The following is a 27370-nucleotide window of genomic DNA, read 5'->3' as shown; positions in this document are numbered from 1 at the left end:
TAGGGTATGATTGCTCAGTTTTCTTTTAATCCAAGAACTCATGAAACTAAAAGGTGGCAATCTTTCAAAGGAGATACTTATTTTATAATTAATTTGTGGAACTTCCTGCTTTGCACAACAAATGCAAAATTTATACGGATTCAAGGTAATCGGATAAATTTATGGAGCAGAAGAATCCACTGATGGCTATTAATACAAAATACTACTTCTAGTTCTAGCAGTCCCTGAGCTACAAACTGCTGGAGGATACAGTAGTTGGGGAAGGATAACTATGTGCTTGCTCTGTTCTCTTGTACTCTTTCCTTTGCACTCTGTCTCAGCTAGTGTCGGAGACAAACTATTGGGCTTAAAACAGACCTGTGGTCTGACCTGGTGTGGCCGTTCTTATGTTAAGTACTTATAAAAGTTAACTTACTGTTGTAAAAGTTAACTATTTCATAAAAAAATGTTTTCCTGTTCCCTCAGGCCAAATTAAAGTTGCATATCCAGAATCCTAGTGCAGCTGAATTGGTTCATTTTCTCTTTACACCACTACATATGGTAAGGTTTTGTAATTCTTTTCAATGTTTTCCTTCAGAACTCTCGTGTTTACGTGCTCTATAACCTTTTCATGGATAACCAGATTGAAATGATGTGTCCCTGGACAATAACTAGGGAGAAATGTGTATATCAGAGGATGATGATCTTTTTAGAAAAGAAGTGTATCCTTTTCTGCATGTATTCCCCTCTATTAAATGTATTTATTTAAATCATCCTTAGCGTTGCATGTGTTAAAGTTTGTCATTATCATTTTTAATTAACAACAAAAAATGGAGATAATCACTTAATTTACATAATGCATGAGGAGAATTGGAAGCATTAGCCATTTGTTTGTTTAATAGAAGTGTGTTTTTTGATCAGTAGAGTAAAATAACATTGTCAAGAGCAGGCCTAAATGTAAGATGGTAGCTGACTAGAACAGCAGTTCTGCACTAAATGGTTTTAGTTCGTCCTTAGGACATTAGGACACTGTTAGCTTCTCGGAGGTTGCATCTCCTCCCCCATTTTGGTAGTAAATGTTTCCTAGCATCACTATAGATACTTTATATTCAGATGAACGTTATGACTGATGATGTGTATGTTCTTTCCGTTATTTTAATATCGGCATTTAGGTGGTGCAGACGACTGGAGGTCCAGAGCTGGCTAGTACAGTACTCAGCCCCCTCCTGACGAAGGATACTATAGACTTCCTGCGGTTTACCGTCACCAGTGAAGAAGGGCAGTTGTGGATGTCGTTGGGTGACACATGGACTAAAGCTAGGTGAGAAAAAGTCTTTGCATATTTTTAGAGATGGTTTCAACTCAAGTTTATTAGTGCAGTCTTCACCAGATTATCTACCATCAGCAAACTTCACGTGAGTTTGGTGTGCTCCTTGGAATTCTTCTTTGAAGTTTTAGGGAAAGGAAACCTTTGATTTAGTGGGATTTTGGAGGGGTTTGGTTTTCGGGGTTGCACGGAGGGGGAAATTTCAAACAGTAATTTTCGATCTGTCCATTGTATCAAGAAGGTGAGATTTGATCACATAACCTCTTGCATTATTTTTCTGACATGTCCTTTACATGTCTCCAGTTGTTTTTCACTATTATTTTGGCAACCAACCATTTGGACTTGATGAAAAATCTGTTTTAAGAAACTGCAATAAGAAGTGATGAAATATGGAAAAAGAAGATACAGGCTGATTTTAATTTTTAACTGCCATTGATTATTAAAAGCTACGAATTTACAATATCTTTACTCCTTCAAAAGCATCATAATAAGCTATAAGGATAATGTTTATAATTTCTAAACAACGGTTGTTGGCTGAAGCATGTTACAAGTACTTACCCTGCACACTGCATCCACTGGTTTCACTATTATGGTTTGGCTTAGCTAAAAACTAGCTACTTTGTACATAATGTTTTTGAGCTGAGTATATAGTCTGAAATTACTTAGGTAAGTAGAACAGTCTTAATTAACAGCGTGTTTTAACTCTGACATCTGTGGTAGATTAGAACATGTGATAATGGTTAAGCATGTAATGGCTCGGGTTGAAAATGAGTCATGTATTTGAGCTTACTCGTCCTTGTTCTTAGAGTCCGAATCGGGAAATAAACATCTTTCAACTGATTTTCTAGGAAAAAAAAATACAATGAAAAAGTAGTTGAGTGCTTCACTGGTAGAAGAGGCTGGATGAATAAACCCTAGAACGTGAACTGATTAAGGTCCTCAGAGTGGGGAGAGCAAGGTGCAAGTACTTCTCCTCCTCGATCTTACTTTGCTGCACGACCAAGAATCTCCAAGCGTGACCTTCTCTGGGCTGTTGTTTAGCTTGCCATTGCAAAATAATCTGGAAACATCGGTTGCAGCTCCTCGTGATTGCCAGAGACTTTATCCAGGCAAAGCATCATCTGCTTGCCTTCATCTACCCGGAGCTCTGCTGGCTTTGCTGCAGCTTGTGGTGGGGCTGGTTGCGGGAATTTCCTCGCAGCGCTGGAGCCCTGTGCAGGGCATATGATCACTGAGTGAAATAATGAGGTCCTCATCTTGGGAACTACCATCATCATTCCCTTAGTACCTCCTGAAAAAAACAGCTTAGTCCAAAGAGAAGTAGCTCCTGTTGGGCTGGGAAGAAAAAAAGCACTTGACAGATAAGTGGATGAGCTGTGGGCATTAGAAATGATGGTCTGTTTGGCCTCAGTGTACCAAAGTATACTGTGGTGCAGTTTAGCAAGAGGTGAATGATAAAACCTAGGGTATCTAGCACTGGCTTGCTAATGGGCTAATAAATGCTGACTGCTCGCTGTCGTTTAACTGACAGCACTAGTCACTTGATTCATTTTCAACAATGTCAATAATGAGAACATTACAAGAACGTAAAGTACGTTCCCCCTTCTGCTACTACTCTGAAGAGACAGTAATTTATGCTGCAGGACAGCATGTTATGCATATTGCAAAGGCAGAGCATGAAAGCATTAATTTAGGTATTGTGTATTAGAATAGGGAATGCTAAAGGAGCTCTAAGAAGTAATACAGCTTAATAAAAAATATGGGCTATAAAAGAGTAAATGTGATGATAATTGTTGTTTTGTGGAGTGTGTGGAGTTTTGTTTTGTAGGAAAAGCTATTTATCCCCTTTTTTATGTAGATATTGCTAGGTCTCCTAGCAATCCATGCTTCATGCCTAATTTCAAGTCTTTTAAAGCAGACTGTTCCTTTGAAGTCTTTTGTCTATGCTTTAGCATAAATACAGTATTGCAATTCTTCTTCCCATCTAGCAGTTAAAATAAATCCTAGGTTTGTTTGTGATTGATTCTTCTATTACTCATCCTTTGCTATGAGACAGAAAGTTGTTGTGCCTTAACTCTAACTGGTCCTTAGGGCAGGAGCAGTTTTTCTGCCAGGCAAAGAGCGTAGTTGCGGTCAGTGAATAATGCTTTCTGCCAATTTTCTGCATTCTAGCATAATTATTCTGTGCTGTAATCCCAGTCTCCTCTCTTTATTCCTAAAAATTATAAAGCATTTCAGTTCTCAGGAAAACTATTAGAAATGTTTGTATGCCTCTTGATACAGATCTCTAATTTACTTTTCATGCAGAGCGGACTGGCCCAAAGAGCAGTTTATTCCACCCTATGTCCCTCGTTTCCGAAATGGTTGGGAGCCTCCTTTGCTGAACTTCGTAGGAGCTCCAAAGGAGCAAGAACTCAATCATTTGGCTGAGTCCGTGGCAAATGTTGCAGAGCAGCAGCGGAAACAAGAAATGAAAAGATTGTCAACTGAGGTAGGTTAAACACTATAGTGTTTTTGAAATTAGTTATTTTTTAAATTAGTTAAATGAAACTCCTTCCTTCATAAAACCTCAGTAGGTTTTCCTTCCTCAGCCAGGAGGAGAATCCAAGCTCCTAAGATTCAGTTCGATTCCTCTCCTGCGCTTGTAGATCCCGTTAATTTTGACTGCATATACTTGAGGCAGAATTTGGACCAAAGTGTGTATGCATCTTTCTTGTTCTCATATGCTCATCCGTGCACATGCACACCCAAAAAACACTTTTAGGGGAATGCTAGATTTAAGCTGCTTATTCACAGATGTGGAATTTAATATTCCTTTCATAATACCTTGAGACTTCCACTGTATTTCAGTAAAAGACTCACAGATGCTATCAGAGTGATGCCGCATCAAGTAATTTAGGCTTGCTTCTGAAAAACAGCTGCCAATTAGAACAACTCTTGCAAAGCAGCATTTTTCCCATCCCCTGCGTGTGTAGAAGAAGATTCAAAGGAAAGATTTCGGAGTGATCACCTGATGGCCATTTGTGCTTTTGAAAAATATTCCTCAGAGTTGCCATTTTGGGTTTTGAGCAGGCAGCACGTAAGCCTGGAGAGGAGCCAGCCATTTCATAGGGATGCTAGGAGATCGTATGTGTGTGTTCAGGGATATGGCCCAGAGATGGCTAAAGCTAGGAAGGAAAAGCCACTTCTATCCCATGCAACCTTCATTATTAAAGCAAAGGAAAAATCAAAACGTTTTTGCAGTTTGGTCTCCAGTTTCCGAGATGAATACCCTATGTTCAGTCATAGGCAGATAAATCTGAGTTCATAATATACCGTGTTACTGGCTGTTGTGGGCTGGCTTTCTCTTGTGGAGCACTTCTCTGCAATGGAGATAACAAAACTTCCACCCAAAAAGTGTATCAAAACTGCCCATGGAAAACTTGTCACAATAAAACCCTATTTTGAGGAAAATCTTCATTTAGTTTAAAAAAAAAAAAAAATCCTGTTCAGCTGTAGAGATGAAAAAGCTGGGTAAAACTTCTCCTAAGCAATGAAGGCTATCATGGTTCACAGTTGATTACTTAAAATACTGTTTGGCTTTATGCCTGATAACATATACATGAACAAATTTACTGAAGAAAAAGTTATTTTCTATGATTTATTTTGAGCAAAAAAGCATTTATTAAAGTTAATGAGCACAGTAATGTAAAATCTAGCTGTTACCATTGCTGTCACCCCCTTCCCCATTCATCTCCCCAAGAAGCCACATCCAGCCTTGTCTCAGAGTTTCACTCTTGTCCTACATTTCCTATGCAGGTTTTCCGATTCCTTGATTGCGCTTTTTTGGAGGAAAAAAACAAAAGCTTTATCCACTTTGATTGCTGTGTGAAATACGTAAAATAGTATTGAAAAAAAAAAAACTAGAGCATTAGTTTTTGTGTTCTGATGATTGTAAATATTTCATGTAACATTTTTCATGTGTGATAAGATAAAACAAAATCTTGGTGGAGAAGGGGAATAAGATGGGGAAGAAGGGTTGGTGTCCATGTAGTAATGCTATTTGGAATGGTAATTGTTTGTGACAGCCTAGGCTCTTAGTTTAAAAAAAAAAAAAACTAAACCTAAAAAAAACCCTAAAAGCAGCTCAGCTGCAAAAAGTGATGCGAGTGCAAAACGCTGTGTGTCTGCAGCATTGACCAGACTGCCCCGTAGTGAGCAATGCCAGAGTGCTGCCTTAATTCACAGAATCACAGAATGGTTGAGGTTGGAAGGGACCTCTGGAGATCATCTAGTCCAACCCCCCTGCTCAAGCAGGGCCCTCTAGAGCACACTGCACAGGATCGCGTCCAGGTGGGTTTTGGATATCTCCAGGGAAGGAGACTCCACTACCTCTCTGGGCAACCTGTGCCTGATTCGTCGTTCATACTTCTGTTGTAACAGCTTTTTTAGTGAAAAGCGAAGGGAAAAGGGGAGTTTAAATGTTCGCTCCTTGCCTCTAAATCACCTCATACCTCGGTGTGGCGTTGGACTGAGGCCCGCTGTGAGTCTTCCTCCTCCTCCCTTAGTGCTGGGCGCCAGCGTCAGTGCTGGGCTGGGGTGACCCGGCCCGGCTCCGGCCTCGTCCCGACCCCCTTTCCTGCAGGGCGTCCCTTGCAGAGAGCAATGCGCCGGGGTGGGATAACGTGATGCGTGCTGCTGCCGTGGTTGTGGTGCCTGGCCCTCGTTACCAGGTGTTCATCTGGCACCCAGCAAAACGCAGCAGACGTTCTGATTCATGAGCGGGTAGGGGTTTCCTTACCATTTCTGAGTGCGATGGTGGAGTTGCGCGCGCGGTTTGCACCGGAGGAGGCTCAAGGTACGGTCGCCTCCGTGATGGTGACTTCGGGCGGCAGCGAAACAAGGGGGAGCCAGTGATTGCAGTCCAGTGAGACTGAGGCAGTGCAAATAATTTCTGCGGGAAATAAAACGGATTCCCGCTCCCCAGGTATCTTTCGCTGTAAGGTACAAACTAGGTGACACTTGAGATTTTTTTCAAAGAGGTTTTTTCCTGATGTGTTTTTTAAGAATATTCTGCATATATGGGTTTCTTTGTGCTTTTCACTCCTCTTCACAAAGCCTCGGCACCACAGGTAAGCGCCTCTGGGCACCAGGTCTGATGCTCCGAGACATAAATGAGGTGGGTGACTTTTCTGTAGCCACACAGCAAGGAAAAACAGAAGGCAGACTTAGGGATTGGAGAATTTCTGATGAAGCTCAGTTGTCCTAACTTGTGTGATGGGATGGTAGTGTGAGAAAAAGAGATCTGGAATGAGCAACTTCCATATCAGAATCTTCAGAAATCAAGTGGAGATTGATTGTCAAAATAATTTATTTGGGGCAATGGATTTTAAAATAATTCTTGCTAGAAGCAGATTGTCATTACTGGATTTAAGGTTGGGCTTTTGTGAAGAGCTGCTTCTTGAAAAGAATTTTGTAAAGGGTCGAATATTCTTATATAGGCACTTGTAATAAACTGTGATTATTTTCTTTAATTAAAATCCTTAATTATACTGAGTATCACTTTCCTTTTTGCATTTCTTCACTGACTTCAGTCATGTTCAATCGTAGGGTGACAGTAATGAGACACAATTTTACTGAGGAGGCTTTATTTGTTACAGAGACTTCGTGTTAGCTTGCTAGAGTTTTCTGCCTTAAAGTGCTCATTTAGAACAAAAGCTCAAAGCAGTTTTTCAGTGCAGTTTATTTTAAAGCCATTCAGTCATTGTTGTTTGCAAGCTCTGTTGCTGTAGTGATATCTAAAAGATGACATGGACCTTGCCCCGGAGAACTGTTTTCCTGAAGAACATCCCCTGCAATATTAATGCAGCGGGATGACTTCGGGTAGAAATTCTTTTATTCTCCTGCTTTTGATCTCTCTGTTTATGTATTTGAAATGCAGAAGTTATTAACTTTTCATGGCAGAACCGCAAGCACCTGAGGAACAAGGGCACGCGAATGCTGGCAGGGACCCTGGGGCTTCTGGATTAGGTGCAATAAGCCAGTGCCGTTTGTGTCTGCGGGCGACGCTAATCCACCTTGTGGCTTTGTGTTTTTCTGTCTTGCAGCCTCCCGGTGTTCCCGACTACCCTCCGTCCGATGGGTATGCATTCAGTAACACCGTTTACAAAAGAGGGCCTCTGCTGGACCAAGGGGCCGCTGTTGCTGCCTTTAAGCAAACTGTTAGCCGGCACGTAGATAGGTAACACGGAGTCGACGTCCTACGTAGTGCTGTGGAAAACTGTCCCGACTTACTGCTGTTGGGGTGGAGGTGTCTGTAATTGCCTCTTTTTGTGTCCTTATTTCTGTAAGGAAGCCATGCTGGTTAGCAGTGGGCATTTTGCTTTTGCTTCTTTAAGGCACATCTTTGAGACTGTTTTAGTGTATCCTCTATGGTAGTACCCTTGTATGCCCTGTAAATTGATGCTTTTGTCAAAAATGATGTAGTGGAAATCCAGCCTATCAACCGGAATCGGAACACTGGATCCTCTTGTTTGCATTTAAATTTTATTTCTGCTTTTTTCATATTTTTTAAAAGGTACACTTTGCTCTTTTTGGAAATGCAAAGAATTACAAATCCACTCTGAAATCCATCTGTCATTGTCTTGAATAACTGTTTGATTTGTTTAACTGCTCCCTCACTGCTCCTTGGTGTTCTGCTTTTTGTTTTCTGGGCTGGTGCATAAACATCCACTTTCCGAATAGTAACTAATCATTCCTCCTGTCCTTTTCCAAATGTTCAGTTACACAAAATGCTCTGAAACGTTTGCATAGCAACCAGAGTCTTTTTGCACATCCTCTTTCATCCCCTCCATTTTAGCCTAAATCCAAATAGCTTAAGAAGATCAAACGCACCGATCCATGCAGTCTCAGCCAAGTTTGTGTGGAGAATTTATACCAGGGCAAGCTGTGGAAGTAAATCAGTAAAGCAGGGCTGGCATGCTCCCCCATACCGAACGGTATTCCTTATGCACCGTATGAACCGTGTGTTTAGTTTAAGTGTCATGGAAGATGTTTAAGCTAACTTTTGGGGATAAGATTGTTGGCCTAAAAAAGCCAAAAAAACAAACAGAAAAGCATTGCTATGACTCCACTGATGAAAACCTTTGCATATCTCCTAGGTTTGAGCTACGTGCCAAAAGATTCTTTTGATAATCTGCATGCAAACAATTTCACCCGTGATGTGCAGGACAAAGCCTTGATTCTTTTCCTGAATTTTAGTTTTATTCTTGATAACAACAGCAGCAGCAGTAGTCATCTCTAATCTTTCTCAAACTTGGTTACTCTTTGGGTTCTTCTCTCAGGACCACTCAGCTTGCAGTCTGGATGATCTTTACTAGAACTTCCTTTCTCTTTTATCTGTAACGTGATAAGGCCTGCTTTGTCCTCTCAGAGTAACAATATTCCATGCAAGTGCTATTGCCTCCATTTCAGGTTACGAGAATAGGACTCGCTAGGACTCGCTGCATCGAACTGTAGATGGTATCGGTGTATCTGGCTGCATCTGAAGTAGTCATTCAAGCCTCCTTTGTAGTAGTGGGTAAAGAGAATGGGTGTTTCTAAGAAGCAGTTCACGTAAGGTAAAGTTAGTCTTTTGAAAAACATGAAACGAGAGGTGCTGTAGTGGTGCCTGTTTCTCCTCATTGACTGCAGGAGGGAGTCGAGATGGCTGGTGCCGATGCAAACATCTCTAGCGTATCATTGTCCAGCCTGTTCAACGCTACACAAGCGTTTTCATTGCTAATTGGCTCTTGAGACATATAATAGGTGCCTGGTAGGAGCTCATTATGGGGGAAAGCTATTAATATGTATTACTGTAAGTAACTTTAAAGATAAATGTTAAAGCATCTGTGAAGAGGCAGGTGCTAGGGTAGGTTTAGGGTAGGGAGGAATACAAGCTGACCCTTTCAGCCATAGTTTGCTGGCCCTTGGCTGCTTTTTGACTTTTTATTTAATCATTGGGAACTTGAATGAGCCAAGTTCTAACATGTCAGGACCTAGAATAAGACGTGCTTTCCTTGGGCAGCTTAAAGCGTCGGGATCTTAAACTTCCAGTGCGTTATTAGGGTCCATCCGGGGCTCCTGTGTTCAGGGCTCCCTCTGATGCTGAGCAAGATAGTCTGAATGCAGTTCTTCAGTAAGTTGTGCTGTGTCAAAATGATATGCTATGTGGTTTATTTTTGTGCTGTTGTTTGTGGAAGAGCACCCTGTAAGGCCCTGTAGTCCACTAGGCTCCCATGTGGCATGCGCAGGAGAGCAAAGAGTCACAATTACAATATATCCGATAGGCAATAAGGAAACACAGCGGAGGATGGATGGAGGGAAGCGTTGAGAATATTTGTGCCCCAAGTAAACTGTTTGGCTCTTTAAGCTGAACTTGAAGAATTATGGTCCCTTCAAAGCATGCAGTCACCAGCCTGCCTGTGTTCTGGGAGTGCTACTGTTGAGTGCAACAGAGTGGGGTAAACCTGAAGCGTTAGCATTTCGTTATAAATTCTGCCTGAGTTACGGTATTTGGAGGGGACTGGGTGGTTAGCTGTAGGAAAGGCAGGGAGGCACAGTCTCTTTGTTTCCAAGCAGAGAGTGTGGAAAGGCAGCTTAACAGTAAAAGTAGCTTCAGAGGTACATTAGTAGTCATATGCCTAAAATGGTGAGAAAGCACTTCAAAATTGTATAAATTTTTGGAGTGGGTGGCTGAAAAATTGAGATTACTCACCTGTCTTTCAACTTCATAAAAGCAATTCTGCAGGCAGTGGTTCATTCCATATTTTTCATTCTCTCCTTAAATGCTTTCAGTGTTTTGTCTGTCTTTTGAAATGATAACTTTCAATCTAAATATGACCATTACTTTGTTCTGCTCTTCAAGTCAAGTGAGACAGTTCTCCACAGCCACGCAATAGCTAGGTAACCACTGGAAAGCCCAGACGTGCCAAGGAGCCACAGTTACCCTGTGAACATCAGCGGTCGGCTGCGTTCGTACCTCTGTGCTGTGATGTTGTGTGCAGCTTTTCAAGCCTTTGCTTGTTTAGTCTTTTTGTTATCCTTTCTTTTTTTGTTTTTTTTTTTTTAACTTTGTGAAGTAGTGTGGATTTGGGTTGTCACTTGCAATAGGTGAATAACGTACCTCTTTGCTTTAAGTGCTTCTTGAGGGGCCGGGGGGCTTCTGACCTTGAAATAGTAGTACATCAAAGAAAATAATAGCTTTTTACCCAAAGACAGCGTGGGTTTGAACAAATCTGAACAGATCTTTCCTCAAAGAAACAGAAAGCTACTGAAGTTTACTGTGGTATACTGTATTCTGCAATGAACCCTGTTCTTAACTACCTAGAAGTTATATTTCATTTTTAACTGATATAACAACTTGGGATTGTTAGCGTGTATGATATCTAATGGTCAGTTAGGAAAACTGACCTATACCAGACAAATGTTTTTTATTTTTTAATTAGTAGTTTAATTCCATTAGAATCAATGCCAAAAGATTATTCATTTATTATGTGATTTAAAACTTATTTTATGATGGAATCTAGAAATACAGTTTCATTCAAAGCACAAGTTTGTACAAAAATCCAATCTCAATGTATTCATTTGCTTTTATGTCAAATGATTGGCTAACCTAACATAGTCCTCTATAGGAAAACACGCTAAATCTAATGTACATATTTATCTTTATGCAATGGCATCTGCTAATCCAAGTTATCATACATATTGCAAGCCGTGAGCCAATAAAGATTACCAGTTTTTGAGGTATATGTAACTTTATGGTGACTTGTTTGAGTGCTTTGCAGGTTGTTAAAAGAGGGCATTTTGTCTTTGTTTTTATTTGCTTGAACGCCTCATTGACAGTAGTCTGGTCTTTGCTTTACAGAAACTATGAAGCACACAGCAAAGCACAGCCCAAGAAATATGCCAAATGCAAGTATGAGTTTATGGCGAGAAACAACAGTGAGCTTTCTGTCATGAAGGATGAGATTGTAGAGGTAATTTTTTTTGCAAAGAGAAAATACAAATTTATACTGCTTCTCAAAGCTGAGGATATCTTCCTTGTAGGCAGTATGGTTGTCCGGAATAATGACTTCAACACGTTAGTCTGATTTATCTCCATTAATATGGAAAGCTCAATTAGTTTGTGTTGCATTATAGGCAAGGTAAACAGAGATTCTGTGCTGACTTACAACTTGTTGCTGTGGAGGTCCACGTGATGAATGTATTTTTGTGTTTTCCATCTTCTGCAGTGTTGCTTTTCAAAGCATCATTTGACAGTATTTAAAAACTCGCTCTGTGTACCATCTGTAGACACAGAGCGTAATGAAAGGCTGCCCTTTCCTGGAAGGGCTAGAGAAGTGTAGGAGGGAGGGAACAGCAAAGAGAAAATGTTTTGTGTGAGGTTACCCTGCAGGTGGTCAGAAGTCAGATTTCTACTAGCCAACATGTACCAGCCCCTTGTTTACTCAGAAATGCTCCGTCTCCAAACTTGTGCCTTCCTAGAATGATGCGCTGCTTATTTGTAGTTACGTTTTCCAACTGTCAGCGGCAGACAGATTGTCAAGATGCCATCCATCGTCTTTGCTCAAGCGTTTCTGTTCTTTTTTTCTGCGGTTGTCCTTCACACGTGAGCTGACCCATCTGAGTTCACATGAGTTCGTTAAATGCTTTTCTTTCAAATCCTTTCTTCAGACCCACTTTCAGAAAGTGCAGTACTACAAGGTACAATTAGTTACGGTGATAATCAAAGCAGCCTACAGCGTGCTTCCTTAGAGACGTCTATATATGATCTGTCAGCAAATGCGAAACCTGGCAAAATTACAGTTTTGTGTTATATTATGTACAGCGTAAGTGCTGGCAGGAGAAAAGTAGGAAAAAATAAGTAATTAACTTGCCAAATTATTTCAGATTCTGGATGACAGGAAGCAGTGGTGGAAGGTACAGAATAAAAGTGGCAGTGTAGGCTTCGTGCCAAACAACATTTTGGACCCACTGAGAAATCAAGAAGGTGGTCCAGGATGGTCAGAACCTGCGTATACCCGCACCATCCAGGTACGTTCGCTCCTTAGCAGCAAAACTTTATTTTGAAGCACGCACGCATGTATTTTGGGGAAGGAAAGAGATCCACAGCAAAGCTCAAAAAAAAACCCTGCATGTCCCGCTGATTATGAAAAGAAATATTTTTCTTTTTACAGGCTGTGTTGCATAGTTTACAACATGAGTGCAAAGTTAACAGAAATATAGCAAAATCTTTTCTTTTAAGGTTTTTTGCTTGTTTACTTAGAGGTGGTAATTTCCATCCTAATGGAAGTTTATGCCTTTATTTCAATTGCAAATATCCTTTGTGGATTGATAGCTGTTGATGCCAAAGAAGGAGTTTGAATTATTTAAGGTAGGGTCATCTTTGTTCCTTCTAGGAGAGTGAACATTAGCTTTTATTTTCTGTTTCTGCCTTTGCGTGTGTCTCTTTCTTAGTCTTGAATTTATTTAATTACTGTAATTCTGTAGCTATTAAAAAAATTTGTGCCTTTGCTATTAAATTCACAAAGCAGGTACTTTTTCAAATACTACCCATGTGCAACAGCAGTAGTTTACACTTCTGACCTGATTTTCTTTTTTTTCATTTTGTGTTATAGAATTAAGTATTCTTGTTATTTCTTGTATACGCAGAACAGAATTATCAGGTAAAATATTAAAAACAAACAAACAATAAAAAAAAACAGAGAACTTAACCTCAATGCAACTATCAACCTGAGTAAGGATTTACCTGATACAGTTGTAGTGTGCGTTTTTGCGCTAGGTTTGAGTGGGCCAGAAGCTCGTAAAATAAGAGGTTGTATTGTCTGAGGTCTCTTTCTTCCCATTTATATGTAAGGATTTTGAGAGCAAGGCAAATGCATTTGATTAAATAAAAGTTTCAGGCCTGCCTCTGAATCAGACTTTCAGTCCAAACGCAAGCCAAACTTCTGTTGCAACTTGAAATTTTAATTTAATTTAATTTAATCTAATATTCATTCCTTGTGCCTATGCACTCCAGCTGATGACTGAAAAAACAGAATTAACATAATGGTGGTGTTAACTATCCCTATTGCAGAGTCATCTAAAAGTCCCAACTGAAAGTGTCACTGTGCCAGATGCTGTATGCATAGCTCACATGGAAGACAGCTTTTGTAGTATTTCCAGTCTTTCCAGGGAAATGGAATGTGTCTCGAGAAACAGGTCTTAGGGTATTTCTGGCCCAGTACTGTGGTAGAGCTATCTTGAGCTTGGTGGGCTTTGAATCAGACTCTTTCTGAGTTTTTTCCTATCCCTAAAAGTTTACCAAATAACATTTGCACTCTCCCTAAATTGGTTTTGTTTTTTATCTGTGTGTGAAACAAAGCATGTATCTGGAGTGCTTTTCAATCCTCATTTTTCAATCCTGACTTCTTTTTTTTTCTTTAAGCGCATGTAATTTTGTGTGTTTGAAATTTGCCAAGAAATATTGAGCTGAATAAGTGAATGCAGTTTTGCATAGAGTTTTTAATGTAACACACTGCAGATTTTTTGTCTTCTGTATGAAACAATTGCATGACATGGGAAATAATAAAATCATCATTTTCACAAAGTGTTCTCCACAGAATGAAATTAGGGGCAGAGAATGACATTTAAGACAATTTGTTTCTTTCCCCTCTGGCAGGTTGTTCCCAACAGTCCATTGTTTATTTCCTTTGTAGTTTTAACGTATTTAAATATGAGCTTGGACTACTGTGAAACTATTTAGGAACATGATGAATTACACAGGATAAAGGGAGTCTTTACCAAGACATGTGTCAGTAATGGTGTTCTTAACTTTATGATGACTATTATAAACTCCTGAGTGTGCTCAGCTGTCCCTTTCTCCGTGATAGATACGTGGTTCGTTTGGGACCTGTGTGCCTAATGGTCTTTATTTTCGTCACAGTGCTATTAGACAGTGCTGCTATTTCGGTGAGAAATGAGACATTGAAGGGATCACTGCCTTGCCCAAGGTCAAGCAGGAGACCTTGTGGGCAGAGCAGGAAAGGGAAACGCTGAGCACGAGCAGGTTCTCGGTGCAGCATGGATTTCTACTAGTCTCTTTAAGTTGTCTTTCGTTATAGCTGTGAAGCATTTGAGGCCTTTCAAAGTAGTCTGCCAGCTGCAAGGAGCACCCTGGTTCTCCTTATGCTGCAGATTTGTATTTATGTACAAGGTTAGTGTATTTCTTTATAGACTACTGGCCTTCAAAGCATAGGTGAGAAAAAAAGTTTTCAGGTTATGAAGGATTAAGGATTCTATTGAAAAAAGATTTTTTTTTCCTCCATTCAATTATTCTACAGACTGACAACATTTCTGAGAGAGGTGGATGTCTAGTTATCACAACTATTTTCAGAAGAGGAAAATTTATTTTAGTCTTGCTCTATTCCTTGTACTAGTGACCCCTGAGTCTGCGGACTGGATTAAACTTTGATTTTTCTCTCCATCCCATTCAGGATCCAGGTTGTAATAGTTGCTTCAGGCATTGAGTTGTCTGAGGTGATACTTGCAGGAATATGACAAGCGATATGGTAGTTGTTTCATCATTTTTGTGAGTCCAAGGTTGTAACATTGCCCCTCTGCTGATCAGGAGATGGCTCTTGAATTAGTTCCTGTAAAACAATATTCTTACTCATTTAGTACTTCTGTACATTTAGTAGAGCATTTTGATGTTTGCTTATATCTTCAACTAATGTTAGTTATTTTCCTGTGGCGCTGGCCATTTTGGTCTGCCTTTTAGCATGAAACAGTGGTGGTACTTCACCACCCATCATATGTGATTGGTTTTCCAAGCACTCTAGCATCATCTTATGTACAATATTCCTGGTAGACCTAGATAACAATTAATAAGTGTATTTCCTGTTTACTGTGCATTTTATTAATTTTTTCTGCTACTCTTTTAAAAGGAAAACTGAGAAATATAATTGGGATAGAGGTGTGTGTCTTTATGAGCATAATTAATCTCATGACACCCTTTGTGAGGTGAGGCAGGTATTTTGTCCATGACATGTATGGAATACTGAGGCACAGACAGTTAAGCCAAATGCAGTCCATTAATCTTGTTTAAAAAAAAAAACAAAACATGAAAAACGTGACCGTCCACAGCAGCGTGACAGTACATCTAAGGGCATGATGTAGTCTCAGGTAGAAAGTCAGGCTGTGCTGCCTTTGGTGTCAGGGCAAGCCCGGTCCACGTCAATGCCCAAGGTCTCTCCCAAAATCCAAGACCTGTGCCCTCGCAGTGACTATGGGGATATGGCACAGCTTTGTTCAGTGCTGACAAGCTGTCAGTCATCAAAAGTATAACTGTGGATGTTTGGGCAGAAATCGCTACTATTCATTCATAGGCCTGTCTTAATTCATCTGATTGCTTAAATTATTATTTTAATCTTTTTTCTTCATTATTGCATTTGAAGTTCTTATTACTCACTTCTCAAGTTGTTGCAACAGGACACGTTTTCTATGGGGTCTTTTCTCTTTTGTTATGATATACAAGCACCAAGACAAAATTCTCTGCCTCATTTTGGCTAAGTATTCCTTGCCTTCCTTGGCAATCTACCATCAAACCTTTCTGTTAAGTCTCTTTGTTTAGCTATTCTCTTAAAAAAAAAATCTCTCTGTGGGAAGTGGTTTCCCCTCAAGCAGAGCATTTGTGCCCAAACTTAGTGTCTCAGTGTCATACTTGTCTTTTGCCAACTGATATCTTTCCTGCTGATCACAAAGCGTCTAGTGATGAAGAGAACGCAGTTGCCAGGTGCTCAGTTTGTAGTGGCCAAAGAGATGTCATATTTTTGACCATGAGCCAGTATCTGTTTTACCTCCTTTCGTATTAAATGTTCTTTACAGTTGCTATCAAACCAAGACTTATTGATTTAAAAAAATCAGTCATTTTCTCTCCAATTCAACATTGATCCAGTCCCAAGTTATGGGATGGCATTTATTTTACAGAAGGACCATTGAATATCTGTAAAAAGGACTTGATTAATGATGGGAATTACATGTTCCCAGTTCACCCACTAAAAATGTATTTTGTAAGAAATGGAGACTAATGCTGTCTAATACCAATTTGAATAATTAAATTCTGTCTAAATGTCTTGTCCGTTTCTTCTGTTCCAAGGTACTTCTTGCTTTCTAGCCTGCTGTTGTGATACTGCTGCTTTCATTTCAGAAGTAATTGGCTACCTAAGGGATAGAAAGACCCACACATATCAAAAGGGTTAGGTCTGACGACACAAATCATCATCACACACAACTTTTGTGCGTCTGGTGCTGTGGAATTGGGTTTCATAAGTCTAATTGAAAAATACATTCCTTATACCCAACAAAGTGTGAGTTAGATGCTTTGCAATGGGATTTTAATAGGCAGCCGGCTGGCTGTGGGCAATAGTTGAGCCCACCAAAGGAAACTCTGGCGAGAGACCTCCCTTGAAATTTTCTCTCCCAGTCTTGAGTACTTCATTGTTCCTTTTGGTTATAGACAAAAAATTGGTTCCCTGTTGTCTCTTAAAAAAAATTAGCCAAAAGAAGGAGGCCCATGTCCCAAATGGGAGAGCCAGGCATGAGTCTCAAGAAGACACCTAAAGCACAGTGCTGTTAACAAAACCAAGACTGAATTCTCTGCAACCCTCTTGGTGAAGTTCTGTCTCTGTGCAAGCAAGGACGTGACATTAAAATGTTCGGAAAGAGAAAAAATGGGAAGCTCTCTGTCTGTGGTAACTTAATGAGAGCATTTCCTAGCACTGCTTCTAATTATGGTTAATATCTGATGACTGTTTAATGTTAAATGCATCTTTTCCATAGTTTGAAAGTCTATATACCTTGTTTCCGGTATATATTTGAAAATACTATACTATATCTTGATTTTTGACAAGATATAACCTGTAGCAGGTTTTAAAAGTACATTGAAACCTACATTTTTTGTGTGGAATACAAAGATTTTTCTGGCAAAAAAAAAAAAATCTAATACTAGAAAGGTTCTCTGATATATCCAGATTTTTAATAAGTGTATATCATCACTGTTCCAAATAATTTAATGAATTTGTTCTGATTTCTATGAGCTATGATTTGGCCCATTATTAAAAGAAACAAAAAAAAAGGAACCGGAGGAATAAACAAGGAGTGTTTATCATTCTGATAGCAGTCAGCAAAATACTGGGTACATGTCTGTCAGGAGTGTCCCTTTACATCGTTTTGCAAGTTAGGCCACATTTTTAGCTCAAATAAGTACTTTTTAAAAAAGTATTTGCTGTGATTTGATTCTTAATGTTGTACAGTTGCAAGTATTCCCTATGTTTATCTTATGATCTTTATCCGTTCTCTTTTTTGTTGTTTTCATTATTTTTTGTTTGTTTTTTTTAACACCTAAGTTTTCTCTCTGTTTGGATAGGTGCTTTGAAAAGAGCTCATTCTTTATATGCTATCACTTATATATGTTGGGGTAGACGGTGTTTCACCCAATATTCAAAAAAAGAAAATGGAAATAACTCATTATGCGAGTTGCTTAGTGAATAAGAAGAGGTAATTACTGATGTTCTTCTGCTTTTAAATTGCTAATGTGTATGAAATTTCAGGAGCGATGTGTGGGGCAGTTATTTTTAATTCTTTAACAATACTATTTGATGTGTTTACTCCATTTTCCTCACAGCAATTGCTGGGAGAGCTTTCAGAGGTAACAAAATTGCTCTTCTGATACTGAACCTTAAAAATGAGTCTTTTGGGCTGTGCAGTTACAAAATGCCATAGTGCATGTTTGCTTTGTTTGTAGAAATGAGTAGAAGTGATTGGAAGAGAAGGTATGGATGTCCTCAAAAGATCTGGCGTTTTTTAAAAAAAAAAAAAAAAAGTTAAATTGATTCTGATGTGTAATTGGCATTTATGCACAAAAATTTCTACAAAATTCGAGGCATATTTCAGTTTGGTTTCATCTGTAAATGTAGAATTTGAGTGAGGCTTGCTTCCTTTATTTTCACTGCAACTTACAGCAGGTTGTTTTGATGAGGCTTGTGGTTGCAGTACAACAGTTCAGAAATCACATTAGTAGCATCAGTTGAGAGCTACATGTAGTGTTTAGCTGACTGTGTTTCTGAATTGTGTAGCTGTCGCTATTTCTGAATTGTGATTGTGGTGATATGCAGTGGATGCCTTGCTTTGTAATGGATCATCTCTATCAGAAAAAGAGCAGTGCTTTTTCCTTGCATGTTGTTTAAGAAAGTTAGGGGCAGGGGTACACGTGACAGTACATTGTGGGGATAATGGTCTAGAATTTTTGAATCTGTGAACAAGGTAAAATTATTTCTGAATATCAGTATGACATTGTAATACCTGTGAAGGACTTCAATTCATTAACCTGATTTTGGATATGCTATAGTACATCGATACATTATAAATTATGGTATAATTGCTATATACCTATTCTAGGGCACTCTGTTTCCACCAAAGAACAGATTTCTTGAATATACGTTATTCTGTCGTTTCTCTTTTACATTCTGCATATCACTTTTTTGGCATTTGACATTTTAAAAAGCAATTATTGTCTTGTCATCAAAGTAGTAGTAAATCATGTGACTTTTTTAAATCTCTCCACAATGTGCTGCAGAAGCTGAATGCAAAATAGTTGAGATTAATGCATTTAAGCAACTCAACTCTAGGAACAAAAAAGAAAAAAAAAGAGTTTTGATGGGGAGTATAATGTAGGACTGTATGTATGCTTGAATAGCTGATCGCTGCAATTTAAATTAAAAAATATTTCATAGAAACAAAAGATTTTTGTCTTAGGCTTAATTGATCGGCCATAGAAGCCGGTCAGATAAATTTTACGCTGGTGTAACTCAGCGCAGCTTGGCTGTCATAGTCCTGGTTTACATTAACCACAAAATGCCTTGTGTTCCTTCTCCATCTACCAGTTAGACTTAGCAGTTTGGAGATTTCTGTGTAAAGACAGTTGCTGACGTTTAATGAAAGCTTGATTGTTGTCAGGGCAGTGATGTGCTGCTCAGATTTTAACATATGACTCCTACAAATGTTTTCCTACTTAATCTGTCATGAACCCTATGTCTCCAAGGAAATAGGGAAGTGTGTTTCAGGAAGGAGGAATGAGTCTGGGGAAGGTGCTCATCTATTTTCTTACCAAAAGTAAGCAGACTTCTCATATCCCAGAAATGAGGTATCACTACTGAGCAAACAAACTTTTAATATTAAAACTTTTGAGCTATGTTAGTCCAAAAGTGCAGGGAGGGAGCACTGTTAAAATAGTGAGACGTATACTTTGAACTATTTGAAATAAAAGGGTGGTATAGATTGGCTTCTGGGCTTGTCCGTCACTGGGACCCCTTTTGCTGTAATTGGCACCGTTCTAAAGGTGTATAAGGGGAGAAGAAAGCATTCCTCAGAACTACTCTTAAGACACCTAGTATGTGACTGCCGCAGTTGGTAATTAATAGCAAGATAATTTCCACATTTTTGTAACACATAAAGGGAAGGAAAAACCAACCATCCCCAAGTACTGTGGAGATTTTGGGGCGGGGGTGGTATTTTGGGCATTTGTTTGTTTTTTGCTTTTAATTGGATTTTTACATTACTATGGCTTATAATGGTCACACAAATAGTTGAAATGTCACAGATGAAAATTGGTAGGAGGAGCAGGAACTTCTTACATAATGTCTGCAGCTCAAGAAATAAAGAGTAACCCCAATCTCAGTGATGTTTGTAAGTTAGTCAGGCTTAGGTGTGGCTGGAAATGTTTGTTTTTCACTATTTTTTATTTAACATCTCTAAAACATATGTTTTTATACTGATAAATTCCAACAATTCAAAAATGCTGGAAGCTATTCAAAAGTGCCAGCTAACAGAAGTTTTGAATTTAAAAACGCTTTCCTTTATAGAAATCGTATATGGAAATCAAGAAAAAAAACGAGTTGCAGGGACTGTGATTATTGTGAATTCTGAGAAGTCAAGTTTTAGCAAATTTTAAAACTATATCTGACGAGAAAGATGTCTTTCTGGAATAAATGAGATGAGTTGGTGCAAAGCATCCAAGCGTTTTCTGCAGTAACCTGAATTCCTCTGACTTCACGTCCAAGTTCTGTTGCTGAACCCAGTCTCTCTGTGCCTTTTCAGAAACAAAGGATGGACCATGTTGCAAAACAGCCTGACCCGATTCCTGTTACTCCTTCACCGCCTCCAACACCCGCTCCTGTCCCCGTGGCCGTCCCGCTCCCTCCCAGTGCCCCAGCACCCATACCCGTTCCTGTGCCCAAAGCGCCAGCGACCATCAGCCGCCAGAGCAGCACGTCGAGCGACAGTGGTGGCGGCAGCGTGGCACGCGACAGCCAGAGGCACAAGCAACTTCCTGCGGATCGTAAGTTTGTCCAAGACACCAGAAAAAATTTCTCCTGTTCCTGTGTGTTTTGTTTAATCTTTAAAATAATGTGTTTCAGATAAATGTTTATGAAACATTTGGCTTTCAGCAGGAGTTTGAATTATAAGCTTTCTGTGTATAAAGTGCTCCGACCTTCTCTAGTCGTCGTCGTGAGCAGGAGCAAGAGGCTCCTACAAGTACTTGTCCCACTTCCAAAACAGAAGTTCATCCTCTCACTTTATGACTGTCTAGGATCTTTGATCAGTGATTTGCACTCTGGCAATTGCCCGTGCTGATATTCTGGCTAACGTGCGTTTTACTTTTGGGCTCACTGCTGCGTTACCATCTAAATCGCTTTTAAAATCAGTTTTTATGCTTCGGCGATGGTTATCCATATTTTGAGGGCGTTTACATCATTTTGAAGCACGTATTCAAGACCATAACAAGACCTGCAGGTCTAGCTGATGCATAGAAACCAAGCAGTAAAAGTAGTCTCTTGGCGGAATTATTTTATAATCAGATCCCCTTAACTTGATCAAAACACCAGCAGTTGACAGGCCACTGAGCAAACTCCCATGTCCTTGTCTTCAGAGGACACGAGGACGTACTGCATAGCCCTCTGTCTGGCAAAACACAACCAGCTGCATCCAGCAGCGTGTGGAGATCATGGAAAGCATTGTTTACGGCAGTTTGTAAATAGCATAAAACCTGACTGCTGAGGCTCCTACTCTGTATCCGTTGAAAGGCGAGAGTCGGCTTAAAATAACTTATTTTATAAATCAATAATTTTTGTCCAAAATTTTCTTTAAGCAGTGTAATTGCCTAGCTTGCAACCAGCTAAAGCAGTAGCTATAAAAATAAAATAAAATTTTTTGCAGTTCAGGAGGTGACAGGTTTTCCCATCCCCTGCACCTCTGTCTTGTCAAAAAATCCCAGTTCCAACTGAGGTAAAAAATGGAACCGAGCATATTCCGTTCTGCTGAAAGACTTTCTCCCCCACTGCACACTGCATGCCTTCTGGAATAAGCACACTTCAGAGTGCAAAACTCACTCAGAGGTGCCTGCTTGCACACTGCCTGGTGTTAGACAGGCTCTCTGCTAAGCTCTGAACTCAGGTAGGCTGGGAACCTTTTGCACCGAGACCTTTTTTGTTTCCTCAAGTAACAAATTATTTGGCTAGAAAATATAAACGGAGAACAGCCTCCCAGGAGGAACATGCGTCACTGCTATTTCCTCCAAGAAACATTAGGGCTAGCTTCTACCTTTTGTCCTATTTCAAGTGATGTGTTACTTAAACAAAAGCAGAAACCCAATTTAAAAAGATGTGGAAAGTGAGAATGAACTTCTTGTTCCCCAAAAGAAATGCTCATTTTATTTCCATTTCATTTTAATAATTTCCATGTATGTCCATTAAAATGGACATTGCAGGTGTGTTCATCTAAACCCAAGATTGCCTTCTTTCCATCCGTTAAGGATGGAAAATTTGGGGCCCATTCGAGATTCAGGTTGGGGTGTGAGGGCTTGCTTCAGACTAGCAGGTTACAGCAGATCGGCTGCGCCCTCCGTGCCTTCACCAGGAGCTGTCCACTAAAGGCTTACTGGTCTTTAGGTACCTTGCAGTTACCACCAAACAGCTGCCTCTGCAAAGGGCATGGGTAAGCATTTCGGTGTGGCTCCTGCCCAAGAACCCACTTGAACCCTGCCGAGACTATGAAAGAGAGAAACTGCTTTAAGCTGAGCGTGCATTCTGCTAATTTATGATAACATGTCTAAAACCAGTAAGAATCTCTTATCTAGCAGCTAAATATTTATCTTCTGATACAGTCATGGTCTAGCTAAAGCGTAAGTCTTTTAGAATCTGTGTAAATAGAAGGGAGATAGCAATTTTCTTGCTCTCTTCCTGTTTGGGGAAATAACTGGTTCGTGCTTGGGTAACATTGCCTAAAGGCTTTACTCATATATCCCCTCTCAGACCTTCCCATATCAGTGAGCACATGTCATTTTGGCATCTGATTCAAGCTCTGAGGAAAAACATACCAATACTCTGAATGCCTCAAAAAACATTTTATTAGAGATATTTTGTCCCCTTTCGACCTGGGGCTATTTTGTAAAAGAGAAAATAGCTAAAGCAAGCATTTTTCTTTTTTTGTGGTGGCGATTTACACACACAAAAAGGAAGGCTATGCAAAGCTTAGGTTTTTTTGTTTGTTTTGTTTTTTTACCTTCTTTTATTTATGTAAGTAGCTAGAGTTGTAGGTCCTTGGACAGCTTTGGGGAGAATGTAAAAGGAAATTAGAGAATGAAACAGTTTTGCCATCTTATGCTTTTTCTCGTGAGGTTGTCATTTTCCTTTGTTGTTATCAATGTAACTGGAGAAAAGGAATGACTTTTGACATCGGAGTCCATCAGAGAAATTGGTGTAGTTGCTGCTTGTGCAGGAAAGTGAGAATATTAAATGAAGCTGACCAAAAATACCATCCTAAGGAAATCCTGAGACTTCTTGAGGTCACTGAAAGTTCTGTGTCAAAGTATTTTTATAGTAATGCCAAAGTTACTCTGGGCAGATTTTAACTGTGCTAAATTAATCTCTCTTTCTGGTGCCTGAAAAGATATTTACAGCCTTTTGGAGTCTACCTATTTTGTGAAATTAATTATTGTTTTGCAAAGGGAGGAAGGGGAGTATTTCCTGAGGAAAAAGGAAAATGAAAGGAAAATTATAAAAGGAAAATAAAAGCAAAGTAAAAATAGAAATTCGTCAGACTTGGTGAAAGAGTCTTAAAACAAACTGACTAACTAAAGAAAAATCCGACAGATTAAGGTTTAGAGCAGGGTAAAAGAAATAACTTGGCTTTTTTTTATTTTAAAGCCCCCTTGAGAATAACTGCTGCAAGGCACATGTCCCCCCTCTCTCTGCAGGCAGGAAATCCCAGATGGAGGAGGTACAGGACGAACTCATTCACCGGCTCACCATCGGCCGCAGCGCTGCCCAGAGGAAGTTCCACGTGCCACGACCCAACATCCCCGTAGTTAATATTACTTACGACTCGTCGCCCGAGGATGTCAAAGCGTGGTTGCAGTCCAAAGGATTCAACCCTGTGTAAGTTTGCGGGGAAGTGTAAGAAAGCTTCCGAAAGTGAGTCTCCTGTGTTCAGATGCTGTCTGTCCACTTTTCGAAATCAAGCAGACCTCTGAAAATCAAGATGTGTGTCAAGTGAGCCCTTGGATAAAGGAATTTAAACTATATATATGTGTGTGTGTGTGTGTATTCTTTAAAGTATATATATTATTTATATTTTTTATATATAATTTATACACACACACACACATATATGTGTATATATATATATAGAAGCCTATAGTAGAAGGTACTGGTTATGACATACACTGATTTGACTTCAAGTGTCCTGTTGCTTGAAGTTTCGTCTTGATTTAGTGGCCCTACCTGAGGTTATGTGGGATAAAAATGTTCTTCTGTCACTTGGCTGGTGCGTTTGTACTTATTCCTGGTCTGTTCTCCCGTTGGTGTGGCTCCCCAGGACCGTTAACAGCCTTGGTGTGCTGACGGGAGCGCAGCTTTTCTCCCTCAATAAGGAGGAGCTGAGGACTGTCTGCCCGGAAGGGTCTCGAGTCTACAGCCAAATCACGGTACAGAAATCTGCCCTAGAGGTAAGTATAACCCTTCTTGCTAATTTAAAGACCACTGGCTGATTGCTGTGAAATAAGTTGCACTTGAATCGCCGTTTTTAAACCCACAGAAGTAAATAATCGCCTTTCTATGGGATGGTTTTTCTCTCAGCTCCCATCGTGTTTATTACCCCCGGTATCTGGTGTTAAGCCGTTAAAGCAGCAGTCCTGAAAACACAGTGTGGCCTCCTCCCACTACTGAGGGAGTTCCATAAAGCTTTAGCAAAAGTGTCTGGTAGTGCTTAAGCTTACAACATGGTGTCCCGTAGTCAGGTTCCTGAGGTTGCAAGAAGACCAAAGAGCACAAAAGGGCCTTTGGGGGGAAGATCGCAGGACAGAGGGAAATGCCCTTTTTCTTGCTTCGTGCTCTACCCGGTGCTTGGATGGAGAGGTAATTCCGGTACTTTTTGTAGCGATGCTACCAAAATAGCTTTGCTCTATTTGTGTAGAGGAGGTTGGATTTCTTAGACCTCTGAAAATGGTAGAGTGAGTGATGGGTAAATGTAGTGTGTTCCCGTATTCACTGCTCTGAAGCAGTTTACTTTGACTACAGTACTGTTGTTCCTTAAACACCTTGAACTTGTATACAGAGTTGTTTTAGGGAAAACGTTTAGGGAAAATTGCAGTTACATTGACGACTTCTTTTTTAACTTACTGCAGCAAGTGGAGAAAAGGATCTAGGTACTGTTTTCGAATGAGACTAGCCCAAACAAGAAGCTATTGTCTTTACATCCCGCTTAAAAAAAAAACCTTGAAAAAATATAAAAATGTCTCTTACCCCCTCCCCCCAAAGCTGGGACTGTCTTGTTTACGTGATTTTAAGCTTTTCCTGCCAGGCATATTTTTAAAGAGAAACTTAGGATGATGTGAATGCTATAGTTTATCGGATCAGTGTGGATCAGAGAGCATTGCTTTCTGTCCCTACTTAAAACTTATTTTATTCCTTTCTTCAAGCTCCATTTTCCTGTGAAAGGAGGGGAGAAATGTTTCACTTTTACTCTTAGGAATATATGCTATTGTAGAATGGTCCAATGCAATTCATTTTCTTGTGAAAATGTGAATTCTTCTGAAATGTCAATGCTCTCATTTAAGTGCCATTAAAAAAAGACCTCTGCTTACCGAGATGCAAGAAAAAGCATATTAAAAAAACTTAACATGTTAACTTAGCGTATTAAGAAACTTAAACACACGTTTACTTCCCGATCATTATTAAGTAGCATGTGTTCTGTGCTTTCGAACTTTAAAGTATTTAATTGTTTTCTCTTTCTGAAATAGATTTTTTTTTTTTTTTAGCTGAAGTATATCAGGATGTGATTAGAAGAGCTGCATAATCTTTATACCTCTGGGATACCAACTTGGTGAAGGAGGTCAAGGAAATGAGAGTTTTAACACTCTCTGCACTGAAGAGTGCAGTGTGCAGTGTTTAACGTTATACTGAAAAGAACATTTCCTTTTCAGAGTTCTCTGTCCTGTCAAAGGGCCCAGTGTCTCACAGAGTGTTAAATTAACTTCATGGTTATTCTATGTATATATGTGGGTCTCTACCTACATACACAAGGAGGCACTCTTCATCTTTATGGTGGAAGTTAGTTTGAAAACCAGAAATGCACCAGTTCTGTAAAAGTCTGTCCTTTTTCCCTCTATGCTCTTTTTCTGCTTGCATCAGGTCTCCACTCTGCAGGAAACTGAGCAGTCAAAACTTGTCTAATAAATGCTCTGCAAGTGTTGTTAGGCTCTCAGTACCTGTTTATTAACAAGGTCATTGGATTTTGTTAGTGAAATGGTAACTGAATTTTTTTTTGCTTCAATTATCTGAGTTTTAACTGATTAAATTTAAAATGTAAAGAGTCGTGGATTGCGTTAGCCCCTGGTCTGCTGAGTTACCAAGAACATGAAGAAGCACCTTCCTTTCTGGGTACATAGCATTTCGAGTCACAGGGTTTAAGAATCTGTGTCCTTATTCAAGAGCATCTGATAGAATGAGTACAGTTCACTGATAACAGTGATTTATCTGCGCGTTACCTAGCAAACATGAGCTTGCTTGTTCCAAATAAGGAGACTTTTTTTCTGCTCAAACTAGAAACATTTCCAATAGCAGAAGCTTTTATACGCACCCGTACTTGTATCAGCGTCAGGCTGATACACTTTTATAAGCAGTTTTGGGGTTTGACCACAGTTGTTGTTCTATATGATTAAGAAGTGACAAGGTTTCATGAAGTCCTGTAGTCCTGGCATCCTTTATGTAATACTTGTGGTGCCATATTTCAGTAAATGGCGTTAAGTACAAATAACAATAATGGCCAAAGATAGAATAAACCTCTGTGCTACCTAATATTATAAAACTCCTTGCCTGGTCTTTATTTGCTGTTTTTACTCTGGATCTTCCACAAGTATTTCTTAATTCATATCATTTCTGCAGGCCAGTGAAGGCCCTACTTATCTCAGGTTTGGGGCTGTATTCGCAAATACTGACATACAAGATCTTCATCTTCCTTTATGCAGCTGCTTTTTTTTCCTACTTTAGACAGTTGGAATTCAGTAATTTTACCTTTTTGAGGAAAAACTAAGTATGCTACAATAATTTCAGTTGTTTTGCTTTATTTTAATGGCAACTCCATTCAAACTTGAATCGAACCAGAATTTAAAAACCTCAGAGGAAGCAAAATTCCTAATGGAATTTTGTGGCCACTGTATAAATGTGACCTAGGAACAGACTGCAAATATGGAAAGGTGTTTGGAGTTTAACAGCTCTCTGGGCCTGCTCAAGCAACAAGATACTGCAGGAGAGGACAGTGTCAAAGACGGCAAAGAGTTGGGCATAGCTGGGGCCAAGCACCTCATTTCCTCATGTCAGAGGAAACGGTGGTAGTAAGCAGCAGTGTCTCAGAAGGAGGCAGGATGCACATACTTGGTGCCAGTCGGAGCATCCTCCCATGGAGCTGTTTTCTGAGGTTGCCACAGAGAGCTGAAGTTCATTTTGTATGCCG

General features: G+C 39.7%; 1 protein-coding gene across 5 annotated transcripts in view; it reads left to right on the top strand.

Annotated features, from left to right (window-relative positions):
- Positions 1–27370, top strand: part of EPS8 (EGFR pathway substrate 8, signaling adaptor) — a 139852-nt gene that overhangs the window by 106954 nt on the left and 5528 nt on the right. For 4 of the 5 annotated variants that reach the window (XM_068948175.1, XM_068948190.1, XM_009666283.2 and 1 more), the window contains 9 exons: positions 466–540; positions 1152–1300; positions 3614–3797; positions 7393–7526; positions 11190–11301; positions 12215–12358; positions 20459–20699; positions 23616–23796; positions 24236–24365. In XM_068948175.1, the coding sequence (XP_068804276.1) occupies positions 466–540; positions 1152–1300; positions 3614–3797; positions 7393–7526; positions 11190–11301; positions 12215–12358; positions 20459–20699; positions 23616–23796; positions 24236–24365 (1350 nt within the window). The remainder of the gene's footprint in view (positions 1–465; positions 541–1151; positions 1301–3613; positions 3798–7392; positions 7527–11189; positions 11302–12214; positions 12359–20458; positions 20700–23615; positions 23797–24235; positions 24366–27370) is intronic. The other variant, XM_068948209.1, reaches the window with a different exon arrangement.

The sequence above is a fragment of the Struthio camelus genome, chromosome 1 (genome assembly GCF_040807025.1).
Source record: "Struthio camelus isolate bStrCam1 chromosome 1, bStrCam1.hap1, whole genome shotgun sequence".
In the NCBI taxonomy this organism is placed as follows: domain Eukaryota; kingdom Metazoa; phylum Chordata; class Aves; order Struthioniformes; family Struthionidae; genus Struthio; species Struthio camelus.
The sequence above is the reverse complement of the archived record's forward strand: the minus strand, read 5'-3'. Positions and strand labels throughout refer to the sequence as shown.